Below are 22863 nucleotides of genomic sequence, written 5' to 3'. Positions count from 1 at the left end.
AGAAAGAGAGAGCGAAAGAAAGAAAGGAAGGAAGAAGACCTACAAGTAGAAAGGAAGAGCGCATGTATTACCATACACAAGCATTTAGGTTAACATGGCAAACAGCTGGCTCAAATTTTTCAGAGTATAAAAACAAACAAATGCCTCTATAGAAAGTACTGATAAAAGTTTCAGAACTACTTTCAGGCAGAATTAGTAAGGACATTCTGCAAATAATAGTCAGGAGCATGAACAAAGGGCATGACAGCCCAGCAGAGAACTGTGATACCAGTAGTCTATGCAACAATGATGATCTGCCTATCTTGGCAAAAGATGAATCTATTAATATTCCAAACAGAAACTATAATAATTTTTCCATTATATATGAGTTATACATCATGAAGTATACAATTTATAGTTTGTTGCTTATATTTATGCTTCAATTACCTCTAGAGTAATTTGCATATAATTCTCATTACAGAGTTTGGATTCAATCATTGTCAACAAATTCTTGGGTTGATTTAGTAAATTTATGAATTAAAGATCCCTGTCTGGTATTGATACATACATATGCTGGAGTTGATATATAGGTATGCTAGGAATTAGTGGTCCATATCTATGACCAACACAAGTTTGGTGCTCAGAATTCAGAAACGCTTACAAAATGATTTTTTGAAATTCTTTCTATTGATTGAGCTACACACCAAATTATGTCAGCCAGTGACCCTGAGTTCTTCCCCTTCTTCCTTGCCCACATTCAGCACTTTTAATTCTAAAATGTGTCTTGAATGTGTCCTTTTCCTTCCATGCTAACTGCTGCTGTTAATCTCTTCATGGATTTCCTTCCTCAAGTTCAGTGCATTTTCAACGTACTTGTATGGTGCCATCAGAGAGGTCTATGGGAATGCAAATGTGATAATTTCTCTCCTTTGCTTAAACCCTCCAGAAAATATATTGCCTTTTCTACAGAACACAAATTAAGTGCTTGTCAGTCATTGAACAGCCCTCATGAAGTGGCTCCTTTAGGAGACTTTCACATCATTTCTTTCTCTTTCTAAACTCCCTGTTTGTGCTTCTTCAGATGCTCTGAACATCATAGAGTTTCACCAAAGGTCCATATTGATGCCTGCACGCATGCTTTACAGATGCAGTTTGTTTTTTTTTTTTTTTTTTTAAGTATCTCCACTCATTTCCTGACCCCTGCAAGTTGCTTTAAATGGTAAGTTCCTAAAAGCAAAAATCAAACCCAGTTATTACCTACTACATAAAATCTTTGTGGGTTTTGTCCAAACTCTCTTTCCTGACCTACCTTCCCAACTATCTAGAGCCCTGACCACTATCTTGGGATTAACCGCTCATTTTCATAGCACACCTGTAACCTAGATTTATATAATCACTTTCAACATTTTGTATTGTACTCATAAAATTCCAAATATGTTTGAATATGAACTCCTTATGGTATGTCCAATGTTGAAAACACAACTTGACACATAATAGAGGTTCACAAAGACTTGCTTCATTAAATTAAACAAATTTAGTAATATACTGGCTAGTAGTATTGCAATTTTTTAATAGAAAGCTCCAGTTAAAGTTCCTATTGTACATCTCAGCAGTTAAACACTTCTAAACAACCATTACATGTATTTTCTACTCACTGTCAGTTTGTCTGCTAACCAATTGTCACCCTCTCAAGCTGCACACACCTGGAATTAATTTAGTCTTGGATTACTGTGACAATTGCAAACTCCTTTCTGTGGTACATTATGAGCAATTGAGGAAATTACAGTCTGTTCTTAATACTTGGTGTTCTATGGAGAGATTCTGAAAAAGCTGACAATTTGGAAACTAAAATTTCCTAGAGAAAGTTCAGCCATAAAAACAGCAATGTGGTGAGAATGTCATCTGTTCCATGTGCACTGGTCTTAAAATTAACATGTAAGAGGTGATTTAACCACCAATCAGTATTCTTCTTGAAGTTTAAGGCAATGTTGCTCAAATTGTGATCTTTGGGACATTTAAATCTGATTCAAGAGGATTTTCTGTTAAAAAAATGGAGATTCTCATATCCTACACAAGACCTACTCATACTCTGTCAGGAAGGAATCTGAAAGTTTTCTTTTCCTTTATTTTTCTTTCTTTCTTTCTTTTTCTTTCTTTCTTTCTTTCTTTCTTTCTTCTTTCTTTCTTTCTTTCTTTCTTTCTTTCTTTCTTTCTTTCTTTTTCTTTCTTTCTCTCTTTCTCTCTTTCTTCTTTCTTTCTTTTTGTAACAGTTACTTCAAGTAATTGTGATAAACACTAAATAACTCCTGCTTTAGAGATAGTAGGGCTATAATAAAACCCAACCACTGTTACAGAGACATGGATGACTTTTCCTGAATATAGACACACTTAGAGATTAACTCTCCCACTGCCCCATTCACGGCACTATTTGAACTCTCTAACTCTGAGCTTGTTACATAGGAAGCACTTAATAATTAAGAGCTCTAATTACTATCTAGCTTTATTAAGAGAGTGAATTTTAGGAGACACTCACCTAGATTCCAAGTAAAAATCTGTTACAAAAATTGTATTAAGTTGCCATTTCTAATAAAATATATTTTATTCTATAAATAATTATCCAATATTAGTATATATAATATAAAGAGTACAATTGGGAAGACACAGAAGATTCTACATTAGCTTTTTGGTAGCTGTTGTCTGATAGACCAAATCAATATAGCTAATTTCAAAGAGGTAGGGGCTTTAATGCTGGCTACACTCTGCCACTTACAAGAGCAGCAACCGTGGCTACCTGACATCATTTCTCTAAGTGTTGTTTTTGTCATCTCTGTAATAAAAATACACGTGACAAGATATAAACTATTAAAGTAAAAGAGCTTCTAATCTTTCCTTTCTACTACCCTCTAAAAATGATTCCAGCTTGGATTACTTCAGTTACTTCTCCTCTTTTAATTCTTAAATTTATCTTTAAGTAGGAAACCATTTACTTGGCATTTGTGATGCTTAATCAAACAAACAAAAAAGAATGTGAGGGAGTATGGCAGAAGAGAACAAGAACTGGAAAACACTTTTCAGAGACTGAGAAGAGTGTGGTTTTAAAAGAAATACACTGGGGGAAGCATATGGATGTTGTGAGAGAGAAACTAATAAGACTTTAAAGAAATATTACTTGGGGATTATGGGTTTCACTCTGTCTCCAAGAACTGAAAGTAAAGGATTAGAATATTTTGGAATTTCTCTTATCACATGGAATATTTTCTTTTAACTGCTCTGGGATTTAAACATGTGGATCACAGCTTCACACATTTTACAACCCCTTGGTTAAAAATCTTGGGAGAGGTAAAGGAAGTGATGTGTGAAAAGTCTTCAGCACTTCACCCTGCACAAAGTACAAGTTAAAAACAAAAATCAACAATGCTTTCTATTAAATTTTATCTTTCTTTGATTTTTCTCGTCTGCCATAATCTTTTTTGAAGTACATTTCTGCCACATTGTTCCCACATATCCTCTCAATGATAAAGGAATAGGAGTTTTGTCGCTGTTTTATTTTACAATTCATTGGTTTCACTTCAATAAGCATAACTGGCAACTTAAAACTGTGTGTGATTATCTTCCTTCAGCCAGTGTCTGTGAATATTGTCTTGGGAATCATTCACCTATGACAGCCCATTCAGCCTCTCTCTAATCTCCCTTCTGTTCACGAAGCCACAGAACCAGTTGCGTGGAGGCACAGACCTAAGATTTAATTTTGACATTTTTGTGCACACACACCAAGGCATTGTTTTTACCTTGTCTGTTTCACTCCTTTGCTTTCTAATGAGACAAGAAAATAACAAAGCTTACTAATATTGTTTTGATTTCCAAGATTTTTCCCCTATCAATAAATTATATTCAAACCTTGTTTTGACAAATGGTATATATATTTGTTGTTTTCCACATAACTTTCCCTGTCAAGCTTTAGCAAATCTCTTCCTCAGTTAAAATAAACATTTACCACATCTGTTAAATTTATCTTAAAGTTTGTTAGAGCATGGGGATTCATTTTTAAATACTGTTTCTCATGAAGGTAAGTAAAAAATAACAACAAATTAACAGCTTAAATTCCAACCATGGGACTTTCAGAGCAGATTTTAAAACATCTTAGGAATATGTCATTGCATATTTTGACATCTAACATTTATGTAGCAAGCATGTATTGCACTTATATTTTAAAACAGACACTTGAAGAAGGTTTTCTCATCTCTAATACATTAATTTATTTAATGGTTATGTTTTTCAGTTTGTTTAAGAAATCTGAGAATCTCTCTTATTTAAAAAAGTCATCCCAGATAAATGAAGGAGAATATCTGAAGTGCTACTCTGATTTGTCTAGAAATATTTGGAGTGGTGCCTTGTAAGTCTGAACTGCTCCAAAGCTCTTCATTTCCACTGAAACATAAACTCCCTTCTACGCTCTTTACCCGATAATTGAGTAATTGCAGTGTCCTTCTTCAGGGACTGAATTAACATATGTCTTAAGTTATAGCTCATTCAACATCATCTCTTTATCTCCTTGAACGTGACATTATGAGAATGAATAATACGTGTGACACTATTTGCCTTCCCAGAGCTTTTCACCAACAGCTTGGTCTCATTTGGGAGCTTGCTTTACTTCTTGTTAACATGCTTTATGTGCCGGAAGGCATATTAAACACTGTCAAATGCTACCCTGGCTAGGCAGGCACACCACCTCCCCTCTATCAGAGTTGCTACTGTTCCAGCTTCACAGTTAGGGACACCGATTTTTGGACCCCAGCTCCCTGATTTTATGAGCTACTTGAGATAATTGACTGAACTTCTCTGTAACACTACTTTCTTACCCTTAAATATGCAGAAAACAATAGTACTACACTCCATGATTGGCACTATTATTGCTAATATTTTATCTCACCTCTTACATTTACTCTAACAGCCCATCTCTCACAGAAGCTTTCAAATGTCTTCCATTCTTATCATTCCTAAGCCATAAACCAAAGCCAGAACTTCCTATGCCTAAGTCCTTATCTACTTAACACCAATGGTATTATTTTATAATCAGCAAGAATAATCTTCCATTGTTATTGAAAATTATTGTGTATAAAATCACATATCTCAGAAGGTGCAGATGTTTTCAAGAGTATCAGGATAATCAAACGGGCTAGAACTTCAAGGATCTAGACATTATTATTTTTAGTTCTTGTTCTTTACTTGGCTGTGCTCATCTATTATAATGTAGTTTTTGCTATCCCCTCTGGTCAAGAAAACTTTTTAGTCTTCCTTTGCACTTTATCTCTCAACTATACTATATAATATAGGTCACTTGTTAAATACTAAAAACTCCACTCTTTCAAGAAACTGTTCTTAGAAACAACATCTCCATTCTGTCCTCTCTACTCCCAACTTCTTAATCTACACAGATTCTATAAAAAAATTGTAGATAATTCCTAGAGTTGGAGGAACCAGTGTGTTTATTACTAAATTATCTCCCACTATAATGTTAGTAGGTATCTGATAGAGTTTTGGTTTGTATATATTTTGATGCTGGAAAAATTTCAATTGGAAAGTTCCTAGTAAGTTTATGCCCTCTAAGAAGCAGAATAGAATTTACCCTTGGGCCAAACTTTTTCTTAGATCTGGAAAGAAAGAACAGAATGACTTTATTTATGTACATATATGTACGGCCACTCTCCATTGATATGAGGGCAGTTTTCTAAGAAGACATTTTGGTTTGGCAAGGGTCTGTCCAAATCTCAGCTAATGTTGACTGTTAACATGAGATTGAACTTTTCTTCTACGTACCTATTTTATCTGAAAGTTTATGAAAGAGCAGAATACTTTTCTAGTAGTAATATAAAGGCTATTAATGTGATTAAGTATGTTCAGTGTATGTAGAGACCCTGATTGAGGCAAATGTTCAGAAGAATAGCTGAAGAAAAGTCACCTTAATGATTAGGAAAATTCTGTGTCAAAAACCAAGCCTAGGCCCTGGGACAGTGCTGTTATTTTAGGTTTAGAATGCACCTGATTCTAGATGCTCTGCCAGTCAGCTGCAAAGGGCATGCCTGGAGCAAAATCGCTGCATGTGTGTGTGTGATTTAACAGAGCTGTAACAATATGGACATGGACTTTGCGGCCCAAGACAGTTTTCTAAATGATGTACACACTAAGGAGGCTGTATAATTTGTCATTCAACAGGGGCACTTTTGAAATTAAAAATGGATGCTATTAATAATTTTATCCTGACATCAGGCAGAACCCTATCCCCAACTGGATTATTGCTGAGAGGAAAATACCCATTCATGTGCATCACAAAAAGCAGCCTTAGCCTTAAAAAATCAGCAGAGACCTGCACTGCAAGGCCAGGTAGAGCTGGGACGAAGACATTGGTTCAGTCTGCCTCTCACTCCCTGCAGAAACAGCTGCAAGGACAGCTTCTTCATGACAGGTGCAAGCCACTTGGGAAGGAACTAGACATCTTGTTCAATTGGTACATGGGGGCTTGTTTTCTTATCATCTCAAGATAGCAAGTAAGGTAACACAATCTACCTGATGGTGTAGATCTATATTTTTGAAGCCCAGAACATAAGGGGAACATATCAAAACTTATGTTTTCATTCTTGACAACATTCCCTCTTCCTTTCTATCCAAGTTCACATTTTACTGATCCTAAAATTCTCCCAGGCCTTACATACTCTTAGACCTTTATCTATATCTTGTTTGTTCTTCTGAACTCTCACTCAGGAAGCTCAGTGTATTGAGAGTACATATAATTATTTTTCTGGAAGTAATTATTCTACTGAATTGAACTGGAATATTCCCCTACTTAGTTAAATAATTATTAACTTAATAGCTGCTCTTGATCATTGTTTGATCCAAAAAATTTCACTAATACATATTCCTAGCCACTAATAAAGGAATCACCTTTGAAATATAATTGTGACTATACTTCAAAACAGATTGAATGATAAAAATGAAATAATCATTTTTTAAATGTATTCAATGTCCCATATAATAACTAAAGTTTGATATTTAATCAAAGATTGTATGTTACAGAACAATCTAATCAGTGGAAGCAAAAACTGGAAATATGCTTGGCAAATTAACTGAGTGCATGTTTGCACATATTGATAAAAGTATGTCACAACTAGACTTCTAAATGTTGAATTTAAACACTAGCATTCTATACTATGAAAACTAGATTTCTTCCATGAAATGCAAAATTTTGTAATTTACATATAATTGCAAAGTTTATTTGTAATTGTTTATTGTAACGAGTATAATGGAGCCAGATGTTATACATAACAAACATGTCTAAACCAACCAAAGAAATGAAAACGGTCTGTTAAATAGTGTTTAAATGATTTTATCCACTATGCATATTAACATTGATTTAGTCTAGTGTATTATAAGTCTCTGTATCTTGATTTTATTCATTTGTTCTCATGAATATATTTGGTTTTAACTTAATTTTTCCAATACATTGTTAACTCTGAATAAGCTCATTTCATCTGTGCTTTGTGATAGGAATCATTGCTCTCCCAACAATGTGAGCTAAATTAATTCTGGTAGTAATTCCCCCACTTCTGTGACTGTATGGCCAAGATTATCCTTTACCATTGTTCTGGCCATTTGGATACCCTTAGATAAGGGAACAAGAGCTTGCAACATGGGCATGCTTGTGGTGCTGGGAGATTCTTGGTAAACTAAGGAGTAATAGTGGAAATGGGAATCTATGCCTTACTCCATAGAATATGACAGAGTCATCCTATATGATTCTCTTGCTCCAAGGAGTGAAAGCATACTGTGATTAATCTAGACACCTTTTTGTGAAACCCAAATTCCCATGTTCCATCCAGAAATATTATGATGTCTATACTGGGCAAGAAACATTGTTGAGTGAGGGTAGCACAGCAACACTAATGATATCTGGCTGAGAATGTTCATACATTGTCCCATATGTGGATTAATGCACCCACACAATAGCCTTATTTTCTTTCCATATCATCCCTACTCTACAGATGAAGACACTGAGGTAGAAAGGTTATTCAAAGCCACAAAAGAGGGCAGGATTTTTCATTGCACCCTGCCCGCTGTCTCCCAGGAGACACATTTCTGAGAACCAGACTGTGAATGAGAATCCTGAATCCTCAAGATGGACAGGACTCAGTGAGCAGTTCTGAGTGTCTACACATAAAAGACCTAAGTCCATGCACAATTTTTGTTGTGTCAAGTGTAATTATCTAAGGAATTTTTCTGTAAAGAGCCAGATAGTAAGTTTTTCAGGTTTTGTGACATGAGATTTCTGTCCTAAATAGGCAGCCTTGCCGTCATGTGTGGAAGCAGCTATAGACAGTATGTAGACAACCATGACTATGTTCCAATAAAACTTTATTTACAAAAACAGGCAGCAGGCTGGATTTGGTCTGCAAGCCATAGTTTGCCAATTCCTGATCAAAACTTATATTTGAAAGGTTCCTGTTAATGTTTAGGGATTTTTTTATTGCACAAAATATTTCTCTAGAATGCCCTGACTTTGAAATAAAGGATAGCATAAGTGGAGACATTAAGCAAAGAAGCACTTTCAAAGATGCTTAGATACTTGTTACCATTAAGGGAAAAATATGTGATTAAGATTCTTCAACCAAATTTAGTAACAGAACCATTCTTTCCTTCCAGAATAAAGCAACGGGATCAGGGGAAGGTGTATATACTGAGGAGCTTGTCATGCAGACACTGAGAAACTGGGGACATGGATTTCTTCAGGAGTAACTGGACACTGAAATGACTTTCTTCCATCCTCTCCTCATTTCCACTACTCTGACCCCAAACCGTGAGGATGGAGACTTGCTCTTTCATGATCCACAAGAGCCAGATATTTACAAGCATTCACTTAACTGGAAATGCACAGTGTTTGCACAAGCTGTCAAGGGGTGACGATGAAAGTCTATTTGTTGTTAAGGGCAGAGGGGTGGTCAAATATGTCACTGACTGCTAGGGAACCAAGGGATATGCAAACATTCACAATAAAGTGTGTACCTTGAAGGAATTCCTTGATATTAGAAAATATATATTTGGAAGTGTTCAATGATACTATCTAAAAGGAAGTCGAGCTTTCATCTGTTAAAATAGCCTCTACTTTTCCCCTAAATTTCCCAATATTTTGTTCTCTTAAGACATTTTCTAATCAAGAAAGAAGGAAGGGAGGGAGGGAAAGAAAGGGAGGGAGAAAGAAAGAAAGAATAATATTTACCTTGTTATTTTTGATCTTACTTTTATTTTCAGTGTAATTTTAAAGCTAGGCTTTAAATGAGTTAAGAAGCTCTGATTATTTAATTAAACAATTTTTCTTTGTTCATTTATCAGAAATTAAACTATTGCTAGTTTCCACATGCTTTTTTGGCAGTACATGAGTGCAGCTATAGACTTGAAAAAACATCATGTTCTAGTTTGTAGACAGTTGAAGCAAAGGAAGAATTTTTAAGGAATCTCCTGATCACAATCATTTAGTGGATATCAAAAATAACAAATATTTTCCTATTTGATGCTCAAAATATTTCAATTGAAGTGAAAAATTACTGGAGGTTTATGTTTTCAACCATTTCTTATTACCTGGCTTTATTTTCAAAGTATGGTCTTCCTTGTGTTTTAATTTATTTTGTTTGCTTTTTAAAGCTACAGCACTGGTTAAAATGGCCTCAAAAGTTACTATTTGAAGTGTATTTGCAACAGTAGCTGACATGGCCAAAATAATTGTGATTTCCTCTTGTCAATGCTACTAATTTATTGTTTAGTTTATAAGTCTACTCAACAGAGAATTGTATTTAGAACCTCTTATATATCATAGAAGAATATCACTGCCCTATTTTAATGCCCATCACTTTGAACACATTTTGAATAACAATCTCATAGCCTTTAAAATAGATGGCTGAAAGTATCATAAAATTCTATAAATAATTCCAAACTATCTAGGGTTATTTCCAAATTAAATATCACTGAATACTTTGTAAAATAAAGAGAAATTTAATTCTATATGAACCCTTCATTCCTTATTATAATAAATCACCATTGATGATGGAAAAAGTAATTTTAATCAAGGAGAGAGACTATCAATATAATTATGAAGAGGTTATATTCCAAACAATTATTCATATCCAGTGGCTAAAAGATAAGTTATTTTCTATCATTAAGATAAAAAAATTATATATATTGAAAAGGTTATACTTATTGAGAAGATAATTAATTCACGGAGACCAGCACCAGTAAGGGCCAGAAGTAGACTTAGGACATTTCTTCATACATTCAGTTCCACTCCCCCTTTATGTATATCATTCTAAGTCCAAAATCCAGGATGGAAGAGAATATGATTTTTATGTTGCATAAAAAGAAAGAGAACGAGAGAGAGAGCGCACATGCTATCATTTGACTGCTGACAAAGCAATTCACTTATCTGGCAGAAGAAGGTATTTAAACTGTTTCTAACTTTACTAACTCACTACATTACATGGTGTTGCTTTAGTGAGTGAACACACTATATCGCATTGAGAGATAATTCTCCATTGTCTCTTTTGTTCCTGCAGGTCTTACACAGAAAGCCCCAAATGCCCTTTCTCTCAAGTTCTATTTTCAAGAATTTTATATAGCTACAACTTTGAAAAGTTGAGATATATTGTCTTCTTTCAAAGCAAAGGGCACATAATGCTTGCAATGCAATAAAATGACAGTAATGTCTCCCTCTCAGAGGAAGGGCAGGAATAATCATGGTTCCTCTCCTGTAATGCAACCCACTGCATATGTTGGCACCCATCTGACCTATCCATTTTGCCCGTTGGTACCTGAAGCAATGGGAACTGACTTGATGCTGATGGTTCTATTGCCTGCTGTGCTATGAGTGAGAATGTACCTTTTCTCTGACCCAGGCATCTCATGTTTTCTTACAACATTCATGAAACTGTAGAAAGAAGGAAGGAAGGGAGCGAGGGAGGAAGGGAGGGAGAGAAAGAAAGAAGAAGGAAAGAAAGAAAGAGAAAGAAAGAAAAAGAAAGAAAGAAAGAAAGAAAGAAAGAAAGAAAGAAAGAGAAAGAGAAAGAAAGAGAAAGAAAAAGAAAGAAAGAAAGAGAAAGAAAGAAAGAAAGAAAGAAGAAAGAAAGAAAGAAAGAAAGAAAGAAAGAAAGAAAGAAAGGAAAGAAAGAAAGAAAGAAAGAAAGAAAGAAAGAAAGAAAGAAAGAAAGAGAAAGAGAAAGAAAGAGAAAGAAAAAGAAAGAAAGAAAGAGAAAGAAAGAAAGAAAGAAAGAAGAAAGAAAGAAAGAAAGAAAGAAAGAAAGAAAGAAAGAAAGGAAAGAAAGAAAGAAAGAAAGAAAGAAAGAAAGAAAGAAAGAAAGAAAGAAAGAGGAAGGAAGGAAGGAAGAAAAAGAAAGAAAGAGGAAGGGAGGGAGGGAAGGAAAAGGGGAAAAGGAAGGAAAGAAGGGAAGAAGGAAGGGAAAGAAACCTAATAGTTTCCTGACAGGTCACAGAAAACAAAGACAACAACAACAAGAACAGCAAAGCAGCAGCATTCTTTAATAATGAGAATGAATACACATTAAAAGCCTACTCTAAATCGGTTACGCTGATATGCGCTATATAGGAAATCTCCTTTAGGTGATCTCTATGGGAAAATCCAGGAGTAGAAAACATATGCTTCCATAATAGTAATTTCATATATTAGTTGTATTGATTAAATGTCAGTAGCAATAAATTAGGTTGTTCCTCACAAACAGTCAAACGCATGTAGATAGTACCTCCTAACACAGTGGTTTTACTTTTTTTTCAGAGTCAAGAAAGAGGAATTTGGGGGACTTCCCTAGTGGTACAGTGGTTAAGAATCCACCTGCCAATGCAGGGGACACGGGTTCCATCTCTGGTCCAGGAAAATCCCACATGCCACGGAGCAGCTAAGCCTGTGTGCCACAACTACTGAGCCTGTGTTCTGGAGCGCTTGAGCCACAACTACTGAGGCCATGTGCCACAACTGCTGAGCCCATGTGCTGCAACTACTGAAGCTCACATGCCTAGAGCCCATGCTCCGCAATGGGAAGCCAGCACAATAAGCCCATGCACCGGAAGGAAGAGTAGCCCCCACACGCCACTACTAGAGAAACCCCACGTGCAGTAAAGAAGACCCAATGCAGCCAAAAAAAAAAAAACCTTCCCCAGATATTTGTTATGTTTAAAGTATATCAAAAGAACCCCTCTATATTACAAGTGCAGGTCTGAGTAGGTTAACTGTGGCATAAATTCATAAATTCAATGGTGTTAAAAGATGAGAACATTAAATTTGAAATCTTTATTATTCCGGTCACACTGTACTTGCTTTTTCTGTTATCTTGTCATACAGGTGGCCTTTCCCAGAGTACTTTTCTAATCATTCCATTGGGCCCCACCACTTATCACCTTGTATAATTTGTAAGTGGTAGTGCTTCATCAATATTAGCCCACAGAGAGCACCATTTTCCAAAGAATCCAACTAAATTTTTTTTCAACTAATGTTTTACTGAAAAAATTTTGGAAACACACACACCTAAACACACACACACACATGCACACACACACAGAGTGAACTGTACTGTGAAGTTTGTAACAAATGCCTTTGTGTTATTTCTGGTGAAAATATAATCTGGCTATATGATATTCTACTGTGTTTTTAGTTGTGTGGATTGACACACATGTGCTTAAGCACTTTCATGTGGATAAGTACTATAAGACCTGAAAATTAGAATTAAATCCTCCAAACTCTTTATCTTAGCTTTTAAGTAATGAGTCAAGCAAATCCCTAAATAATACAGAGAAGTGGTTAAAAGAAAAGGAAAGATTGAAAGATAGAGGTTGGGTGGAAAAACAGCAGGAGAGGAGGGGAGAAGGAGAAGAAAGAAAGAAAAAAGAAGGAGAAAAAGAAATGAATGCTCAAATCTTAATGCTGTCCATGTTATTTTTGAAATGTTGTTTTAAATGATTCATATATTGATTTAAAGATAGTTGAATTCCATTCAAGGTCCTGCCAATTCAATTAAAATAAACCCATTAAGCCTTTACTGCACAGCTATTGTGAAACAACTAGCATGCTAGAAGCATGCAATTAATTGTAAAGGAGAAAGAAGAACTGGCATACGACAGGCATCAACTATTTGACAAGAACTTTAGTATATTGTTATTTTTTTGTTCAAATTCTATTTTAGCAATTTTCCTTTTAGACATACTGCTATCTAATTACACCTCAAAATGTTTATTTCAAAGACAGCCTCATGTATTGAGAGAAACTATACAACTCAGGGGTATATTTAAGAACCAAGGTATGTATCAATAATAAAATATCAGGCTTACCCAATGGTTTCTTCTGATGTTTTGCTACAGAAAGAGCAGGTAGCTAAAGATGCTTTGATTAGCAGCAAGGTCAATCCATCTGGCAGCAGAATGGATTAGAACAAGACCTTGATTTAGGGCACTTGAATATACTGCAAAGGTTCTCAGATATGTAAGTGAGGCAGGAGTCAAGAGGATGCATAAGGTTTTAAATCTTGTATGAAGATTGAGCTGGTGTGATGAACCTTGAATCTCAAATGAGCAGGAATTACTCAGATATTGAAAGCTCGCAATTTAGGAGTAAATCAAACCATGAAAAGTACATTATGGGGACTTCCCTAGTGGCACAGTGGTTAAGAATCCGCCTATCAATGCAGAGGACTTGAGTTTGATCCCTGGGCTGGGAAGATTCCACATGCCACAGAGCAACTAAGCCTATGCACCACAACTACTGAGCCTGAGCTCTAGAGCCCATGAGCCACAACTATTGAGCCCATGTGCCGCAACTACTGAAGCCTGAACACCTAAGAGCTTGTGCTCTGCAACGAGAGAAGCCACCTCAATGAGAAGCCGGCGCACCACAAGGAAGAGTAGCCCCTGCTCACTGCAACTAGAGAAGGCCTGCACGCACCCAGCAACGAAGACTCAATGCAGCCAATAAATAAATAAATAAATAAATTTATGTTAAAAAAAAAGTACATTATGGGCTTCTCAAAAAGTTACATGACTCATGAACCAGATAGAAAGAAAGAAAGGAGAGAAGGAGAGAGACAGAGAGAGACAGAGAGAGAGACAAGGGGATGACAGAAAGAAAGAAAGAAAAAGAAAGAAAGAAAGAAAGAAGGAAAGAAAGAGAGAGAGAGAGAGAGAAAGAAAGAAAGAAAGAAAGAAAGAAAGAAAGAAAGAAAGAAAGAAAGAAAGAAAGAAAGAAAGAAAGAGAAAGGAAGAAAGAAAAAGAAAGAAAGAGAAAGGAAGAAAGAAAGAAAAAGAAAGAGAAAGCAAGTAAGCAGGAGAGGGAGAGAAAATGAAAGAAAGAGAGAAAGAGAAAGGCAGAGAGAAAAAGAGAACAAGAGAGAGAGAATGAAAGATGTTGAGCCATGAAAATAAGTTTTAAATGTGTTAGTATAACTTTACGATATAATTTGCATTTTTATTGGATGCAAAGAGATATATGAGTCAAAATATAATCCTAATATTGTGTTAATTTAGAAGAAATTCCAGATAGACAAATAATATGCAATGCAATTATAGCTATTTTAATATGCTATCATACTATCTATTTTTCTTTCTTATTCTTTTTTTACTAATCTAAAAAAATTCTACATATGCTTATTTAAAAAATGAAATTCTATTGCTACTGCCTTGACTTTCATATGTATTCAAATATAATATGAATATATATGAATATATATAGGTATGTATATATGTATATATATACACATATATATGAATACATACATACACACGCATACAGGCACACCTTGTTTTATTGCATTTTACATTATTATGCATCTCAGATATACACTTCTTATAAACTGAAAGTTTATGGCAACTCTCTATCCAGCAAGTCTATTGGTGCCATTTTTCCAACCATATTTGTTCACTTCCTGCCACTGGGTCCCATTTGGTGATTTTCCCAATATTTCAAACTTTTTTGTTATTATTACATTTTATGGTAATCTATGATCAGTGATCTTTGATGTTACTACTACGACTTGCTGAAGGCTAAGATGACAGTTAGTTAGTGTCTTTTAGCAATAAAGTATTTTTAAATTAAGGTATGCACATTGTTGTTTCAGACATAATCCTATTGCACACTTAATAGACTACATATAGTGCAAACTAACTTTTATTTGCTCCAGGAAATCAAAACATGTGTATGACTCATTGGATTGCAATGTTTGCTTTTATTTTTTTAAGCAGTATCGATACTTTATTATTAACTAAAGGCCATAGTTTATATTAGGGTTTGCTCTTGGTGTTGTATATTATATAGATTTTGGCAAGTGCATAGTCATGTATCTTATCACAGTATCATACGGAATAGTTTCACTGACATTAAACTCCCCTATGCTCCCCCTATTTATCCCTCCCTTTCTTCCCCCAAATGCCTGATGACAATTTTGTAGAAGCAATGTTTGCTTTATAGCTGTGGTCTGGACCTGAAGCCACCATATCTCTGAGTTGTGCGTGTACATCATAAAAAAGCATATATTTTTATTGGTATGTCTCTTTAGAACCTTAGGTTTTGTAGATCCATCCTGGTTTCTCTTGGACTTCTTTTTTAGTACTCTTCTCTATTCCACTACAATGACCCCTCCACCCCCCCCCCCAAAAAAAAAGAAAAAAATAACTGCAATAATGAACTGATGAAGTCACCTACTCCTTTTCCTCCTTTCTTAGGGTTTCTTTCTGGTGAGGAAAATCACACATTGCTGATTAGTTCTACCACCTGAAAATCTTTTAAAAAGTCATTTCCCTTAAGTCACTCATATATATCCTATTGGCTTCGTTTCTCTGGAAAACACTGATAGAATCCTAATCAGAGCAAACCAGCATACACAAATTTCACCTACACTTTTGAAATTTCATCTACAGGCTGTATCCATCCCTTTCTCCTTTCTTCAAACTCTGGAGAAAATGATTAAAATCATTTTGATTAAGTTTACCTCTGGCTCACTAACTGACAAAATCACTAGAGGTGTTCCAGTTATTGTTTAATTTGACCTGTGGAGTTTGACATAATTTTCCATTTCTTATTTTTAAAACTTTTATTTCATTTTCCATAATACTCTTAATCATTTGACTTTTACTTCTTATTAATCAGATCTATCTATTCTTCATCTGCTTTGCAGTTAAAAATCAGTGTTCTCATATCTTCTCTGTAATTTTTCCTAGCTTGTTACCCACTTATGTGATTTTGACCACTATCTGTATACCAATTACTCCTAAGTCTGTATCTCTACCATAGGCCTCTTTTGTGAACTCTAGGTTAATATATCTAAATATCTACGAGATACTTCACCTGCATACTTCTCATCAACTCTGGATATGTAATGTCAAACAGTGACCATTCTATTCCTTACTCTAGAATCAAATCTATACAGAATTCTAGCAAAACAGAAGCCAGAAATCTGCATCATTTTTTTCCTTCTCCCTCTCATTCTTTACATAAGATTATCCACTAATTTTTTGTTTCATCCTTTACATCCTCTTGACCAATGGATCTTGAAATCGTCTATAAGCTGTCTACCTTTCAAATGTCCAACTCCAGTATCCCATTTCCTTTACTATTTTCTAGACAATCCTACCGTTACCGTCTCCTACATACTCTCCCTATCTCAACGTCTGTTTTTCTGTCTCTGAGTCCTTCAAAATGATCTCTGAGTGAGCATTTTAGAACTGCAATCCTGCCCATGACAATCCTCAACCAAGATGCTTTGTGGATCCTAACACCTTTTAGAACAAATCATACTGTAATGTACAGCATGGTGACTATGGTTAATAATACTGTATTGCATATTTGAAGGTTGCTAAGAGAGTAAATCTTAAGTCCTCATCACAAGAAAAAAAATTATAACTATGCATGGTGACAGATGTTAACTAGACTTATTGGGTTGACCATTTCACAATGTATACAAATATTAAATCATTACATTGTACACCCGAAACTGCTATTCTATGTCAATTATATCTCAATTTAAAAAAAAATAAAAAAGAGCAAATATTACTGATCTTGGTGTCAGACTTGAGCCTCTTCACTTTCTCTATTTACCTATTTTGAAATGTTGGTTTCACACTCTCTGACTATACTGAAATGTAATCGAGGCTCACCTTGCACCTTCAGGCCTCAGTGCCTATAAAACTTTTCCTCTGACTATCTTTCCTGAAAAAATAGTCATCCTTCAAGACTCATCTCAGGTGCTTTGTCATCTGTGAAGCCTTTCTCCAATTCCTCCATCTTCTAGGCATAGTCATAGACCTTCCTTTGTCTCCACAATCCCTAATAGGGTCTTTGTCATGGTACTTTGACAGAGTATTAAAATTATTGTTAGCTTCTAAGATGCTTATTGGACAATAAAATGCAATATTTTCTGGTGCAAAGGAACTAAACTACCCCGCTCTACCCAGCTTAAAATCCCGGTTTCAGTATTTATTGGGTGTTGGGCCATGGGTAGTTATGTAACTTTTCTATGCCTCAGTTTTCCAATATGAAAAATGAGGCTACTAGTAATCTTCCTCATAGTGCTGTTGTAAAGATTACATAAATTTATGTAAGTATAGCAATTAAAATAGTGCCCTAAGACACCCAATAAAGCTTACCTCTTACAATTGCATTCTAAAGACATTCATACTTAAATTTATCCCTACAAGCCTCAATACTTTCTGAAATTGTTATGCATTCTCAATAAAAAACATATTGAATAAAAGAATGCCTCTAAAATTAGGGTTTAGATATGCTTCAATTTTTAATCTTTCTGCCATTTGAAACACTTTCAATTTAAGAATTGCTGCCAACCAAGATCATCTGAAGTGACGACTCAATTATCTAAATTATTCTTTGAAGATGAGATGGGCAGCATTTTCTTGATAGGTAGCTTTGAGGCTATGACATAAATTAGTACTGTACAGACAAAGGCACCCAGTTATATTTGTTAGTATAATCAACGTACTGGGTGTGTGTGTGTGTAAGTGCACGTGCATGTGTGTCTTTAATAATTCTATTTTTTGAGGTGATTTTGAGCAATAGGTAATACATGAATTAAAAATGTTTGCTGATCAAATTAATTTCTGTGCTGCTCTGCAATATGCCATCTTATATGTTTCCAGATGTTCTAGTAAATCCAAAATGTCTATTTGAGAAAAGCATTGGTTTTACCTCTGGACAGCCTTGGGATGTATTTGTATATAAAATGATATTCATTATAGCAATACCATAGTTTGGTCTTTCTTGAAGGGATGTCAACAATAACATCTGCTCCTTTTAAACACTAAATATAACAGTTGTTGAGGCTAATGCCCATTAAGCCACTCAACCCCTCCCCCATTAATTTCCACTGGAAGAAATTCTTATATATTTGAAGATAGGTAAATTGCTTTATTCTCTCAATAAGTGGAGCTTCCAATAACAGGAACTCTACAAATTAATGTTTTCCATGTATGTTCTTGCTGCAAAGAAACATACATTAAATTTGAAGCTCAGTTATAATAGTTCAGTTGAGCATTGTGCTTGGCACTTGTACATTTGCCCTTTCCCTTAACACAGATTTCTATATTATTTACAGTACTTTGCTTTACTATGAACTCTCTCAAAGACTTCCTAGAAAGAGAAGGAGCACAAATATATTTATATATGTTTACACACATACATCTAATGGCTTGAATTGGTCCCAATGTTATCATATTACTGTTCCCACATCTAGAATCATCAAGGCAGAGTTAATTAAACTTTAATTAGTTTCCATGTGGAAATGAAATCTTGGCAACTGTTGTTTCATTTGCATTACAAACATACATTGCCTGAGAACCATGGGTTTTCATTATACTTTACAAATGGGGAACCATGTGTCTATGAAAATAATGTTTTAATTTCATAATAGGTTAGATCTTAGACCTACTCCTTTTTAATCTATTTATAAATACTAATTCATTTCTTAAGTGATTTGGATGAATTCCATACTATCATAGCAATTATAAAAATGGAATTCAATAATATCAAACAAAACCTGCATAAGCAGCCCCTAGATCCTTTTAATCACGTCCATTGGGAGGTGAAATTCTACTTCAGCTAGGATAGATTAAAAATCAATTTCATTAAATTTTCAACAAAATGTCAAATTTCTTACCTCAAATTCTGGCAAGTAAAGGCTATGGACCTGCTTTAGTCAAAACCAGAGAATGGCTTCTCAGCAGACATTTGCCAGGAACCTCAATGCGATGTCCAGCTTCCATCACAAGCAGAGTTGAGATAACTGACACCCAGGAGGCAGAGTTCTAGAGCTATGCTACCACTCCATTTGCTTTGGATTTTAAAATTCAATCCTTATATTAAATTCAATCATAAGAAACGAGTGTACCAGAACAATATGAAATTATCTCACCATGGAAAAGTTTAGTGATTTTTATATTCTGTGATCATATAGAGGAATCATATAAGCAGAAACAATGAACAGTAACATCGAGGGACATCCATGCTTTGGCGTGATTTCTTCAAAAGTTTCTAAGGCCCTTATTGTGCTCAGGGCTATTTGTGGAGCGATGCCATCTGAGGGGGGTATCCTGCACTGGATTGGACTTACTTGGGCCTCAGTGGACAATTCTCCCCCTAAAGGCTCTCTCTGACTTTCCACTCAATTTTGAGGTTCACCAGGTACCATATGGACCTTAGGACTAGCACCTATGGAGTTTTCCCAGGGCCAGAAGACTAGACCCTGATTCCTAGTAGACAGTTTATCAAGGAGATTACTCCTGCTAAATGGCACTGTGTATTTTTTGCATGATCACTAAAAATACGACTGCCAGACTGGGACTCAAAGACCGATTTGATGTGACTAAAATTTTACATATACATAGGTACCCCAGAGAAAATATTTGCTCAGAGAAATATATTACCCTAGTGTAATAGGGAAGAACAAATCAGACTCTATATTAGATCTGTTTCTTTTAATTTAATCTTTGGGCTCCGTTGCCTGTGCTTAGTCATGCTGACTCTGCACCTTTTGTAAAGGAATGTTGCCTATAATCTGAAATATACAGGATAGTTTATTCACAGGACTTTGGCCTTTAAGCGTTCATTCGTATGGGGTAAAAAGTTGCAGGACAGAGAATAACATTTGTCTTGTTGGAGACTTACAGGAACATTGTGACCTGACCTATGTGGACAGCTGCAAGAACAAAGGATTCCTACACCAAGATGTTTGCAACAACTAACCACACCCATCCCTCATCTTGCCCTTAAAAGTGCTTTGTTGAAACCCTTCAGGGAGTTCTGGGATTTGGGGGCATTAGGCAACTGTATCCCCCTATGGTCCTGCAATAAACCTTTCTCTGCTCCAAGAAAGCAGAGAAAGGTTTGTTTGGCCTCACTGTTCATCAGGCACATGAGCTTGTGTTTGGTAACACTAGAGCAACCTTAGCTGTGTGTTCATTTCCAGCAGAGGTTCTATCTGAGGACCTTCCCCACTGTGTTCCTCAATACTTTAAAAATAAATTTCCAAAAGGTAAATACTAAAATCTTAGGGCAAAGAATTTAGATTTTGAATAGATTTGTTTCCTTTGAGCCAGCAGTAGAATCATAGGACTCATGATGTTTCTCATTAGTTTAGGTTTTCAGAAACCTCTAGGCACTTTAATATTTCAAGAGACATAATCTTCTATATCAGCTTCCTAAAACTCCTTCTACTATGGTTTTCTATTTCTGTCTTTGGATTTATTTTAAACTCTCTTCAGACATAAATACTTTTATTAAAACCAGAGCAAAATCTTTTAGAAAACTAAAAAGTGGAATTAACAAAATCAAAATAAATAAAATATTCACCTCTGTGGAAAAAAATTCTGGTGTCATTGGTAAGGTCTATCTATTATAGACATGGGTCAAAAATTTTATGTAAGAAAAATAGCAGTAATGTATAAATGTGCTGAAATACATAGTTGCCATCAACTATTTTGTGAAAAAAATTAAATTTCTTTAAAATTACAATAATATTAAAATTTGTGAGTTGTGTTGAGATTGATGTGTACATATCTGAATTCCAACATTTATTAATTTGTCCATAAATAGCTTTATAAGAAGCTTGCAAAACCTATAATAAAGGAAGTATTTATAAAGCAAAAGCAAGCCAAATCAAATATAGATCTTCTTCGACTTACAATGGGGTTATGTCTGAATAAACCCATTGTACATTCAAAGCATTATAAGTCAAAATCCATTTAATGCTCCTATTCTACTGAATATTATTACTTAGCCTAGACAGACTTAAACATTCTCAGAACCCTTACATTAACCTACAGTTAGGAAGAATCATCTAGCACTAAGCCTATTTTATAATCAAGTGTTGACTATTTCATGCAGTTTAGTGAGCATCATACTAAAAGTGAAAAATAGAATGGCTATGTGGATACAGAATGCATACTGTTTTTGCAACCTTGTAAAATTAAAAAATCTTAAGTCAAACCATTGTAAATCTGGGACCATCTGCACTCCAGAATCACAATCTAAATGGTATGTAAGACTTCCCTGGTGATCCAATGGGTAAGACACTGTGCACACAATGCAGGTGACCCAGGTTTCATCCCTGGTTGGGGAACTAGATCACACATGCATGCCACAACTAAAAGTCCCCATGCTGCAACCAAGAAGTTCGCATGCTCCTGCTAAGATCCACGTGCTGTGACTGGGACCCAGTGCAGCCAAAATACATAAATAAATAAATAAATAAATAAATAAATAAATAAATAAATAAATTCAAATGGTATGTCATGTTTTTAAGGGGGAGGGAAAGGGAGATGTTCTGGTCATTCAAAGATACCAACAAGAGTTTAGAATATTTATACCTGCTGATATTTTTCTTGTGTCTCGCATTGATAAACAATTCCAGAATGGCTATGACCAATAGTTTGCTATAGTAACACTTTTAATTACATGTACACATATTAACTTCTCATCTTTGGTGAATAATGTCAAAAATAGGAACATAATTATAACTTCATTAAAATAACCAGGGAGAATTGAAGCAAAGAGGGATTAAATGATATTCCAAAGCTTACCCGGGCCATTGAGTTAGGAAGTGAAACCAGGTCTCTCGGATTTCAATTCCAGTGTTCTACTCACTGGTTTGTTCACCTCCTCTGCAAAACATCCATACACAATATACAATGCATAAGCCCCCTTGCTATCAAGTTGTTGCCAAAAGAAACACGTCATTACCTTTCCCACATACTGAGGCTCGGAGCCCATGTATTCCTCCAGCACAAAAAATTGATTCCATACCCAGCCACGTTTAACTCGTTGGAAATGTGATTGCTGCCCTGGCAGGTGGATAACATTCTGTCTTGGTTCTGTGGCTAAAGTCTGTTGTGGCTGAGGTTGAAGTGGTGTTAGGAGACCTCCATCAAACAGGACCCAGAGCAGCAGGGATAAACAGTTCCTTGTAAGCATTGGCAAAGGCTTTCCTACAGCAGAGTAATAAAAATTCCAGCACTTAATGTAGAATTGTGGAATCCAGGTTTGAGGTGTCTGTGGCCTCCACCACTTAGCTCTCTGTTTTATTGCAGAAATGATAATGCAGGCATTAATCCTTTTGATGAAAAGGCTTCTGCTATATTATATTCCATCTAAAGGGACCTATAAAACAGATTAACAAAGATACATTAAATTGATAGAATTATATGCTGATAGTCATCAAAACTCTCATTATATCTGTCAACATTTAAAGAAACAGAAAGGAAAGTCTTTAAAAGAATTATATTGGTAAATGGTCACTACTATTTAGCCTGTTAACTTGGATAAAATATCTAAGCTTTTTTACAGAC

At 35.2% G+C, this 22863-nt stretch overlaps 1 protein-coding gene across 2 annotated transcripts in view; it reads right to left on the bottom strand.

Moving 5' to 3' along the window:
- The window catches only part of CDH12 (cadherin 12), a 251083-nt gene extending 228594 nt beyond the window's left edge, over nucleotides 1-22489 (bottom strand). For both annotated transcript variants that reach the window (XM_057708941.1, XM_057708942.1), the window contains exon 1: nucleotides 22259-22489. In XM_057708941.1, coding sequence (XP_057564924.1) covers nucleotides 22259-22489 — 231 coding nt within the window. The remainder of the gene's footprint in view (nucleotides 1-22258) is intronic.
- Between the last annotated feature and the right edge of the window lie 374 nt (nucleotides 22490-22863).

This window comes from Hippopotamus amphibius, chromosome 15 (assembly GCF_030028045.1).
Source record: "Hippopotamus amphibius kiboko isolate mHipAmp2 chromosome 15, mHipAmp2.hap2, whole genome shotgun sequence".
NCBI classification, from domain to species: Eukaryota; Metazoa; Chordata; class Mammalia; order Artiodactyla; family Hippopotamidae; genus Hippopotamus; species Hippopotamus amphibius.
The sequence above is the reverse complement of the archived record's forward strand: the minus strand, read 5'-3'. Positions and strand labels throughout refer to the sequence as shown.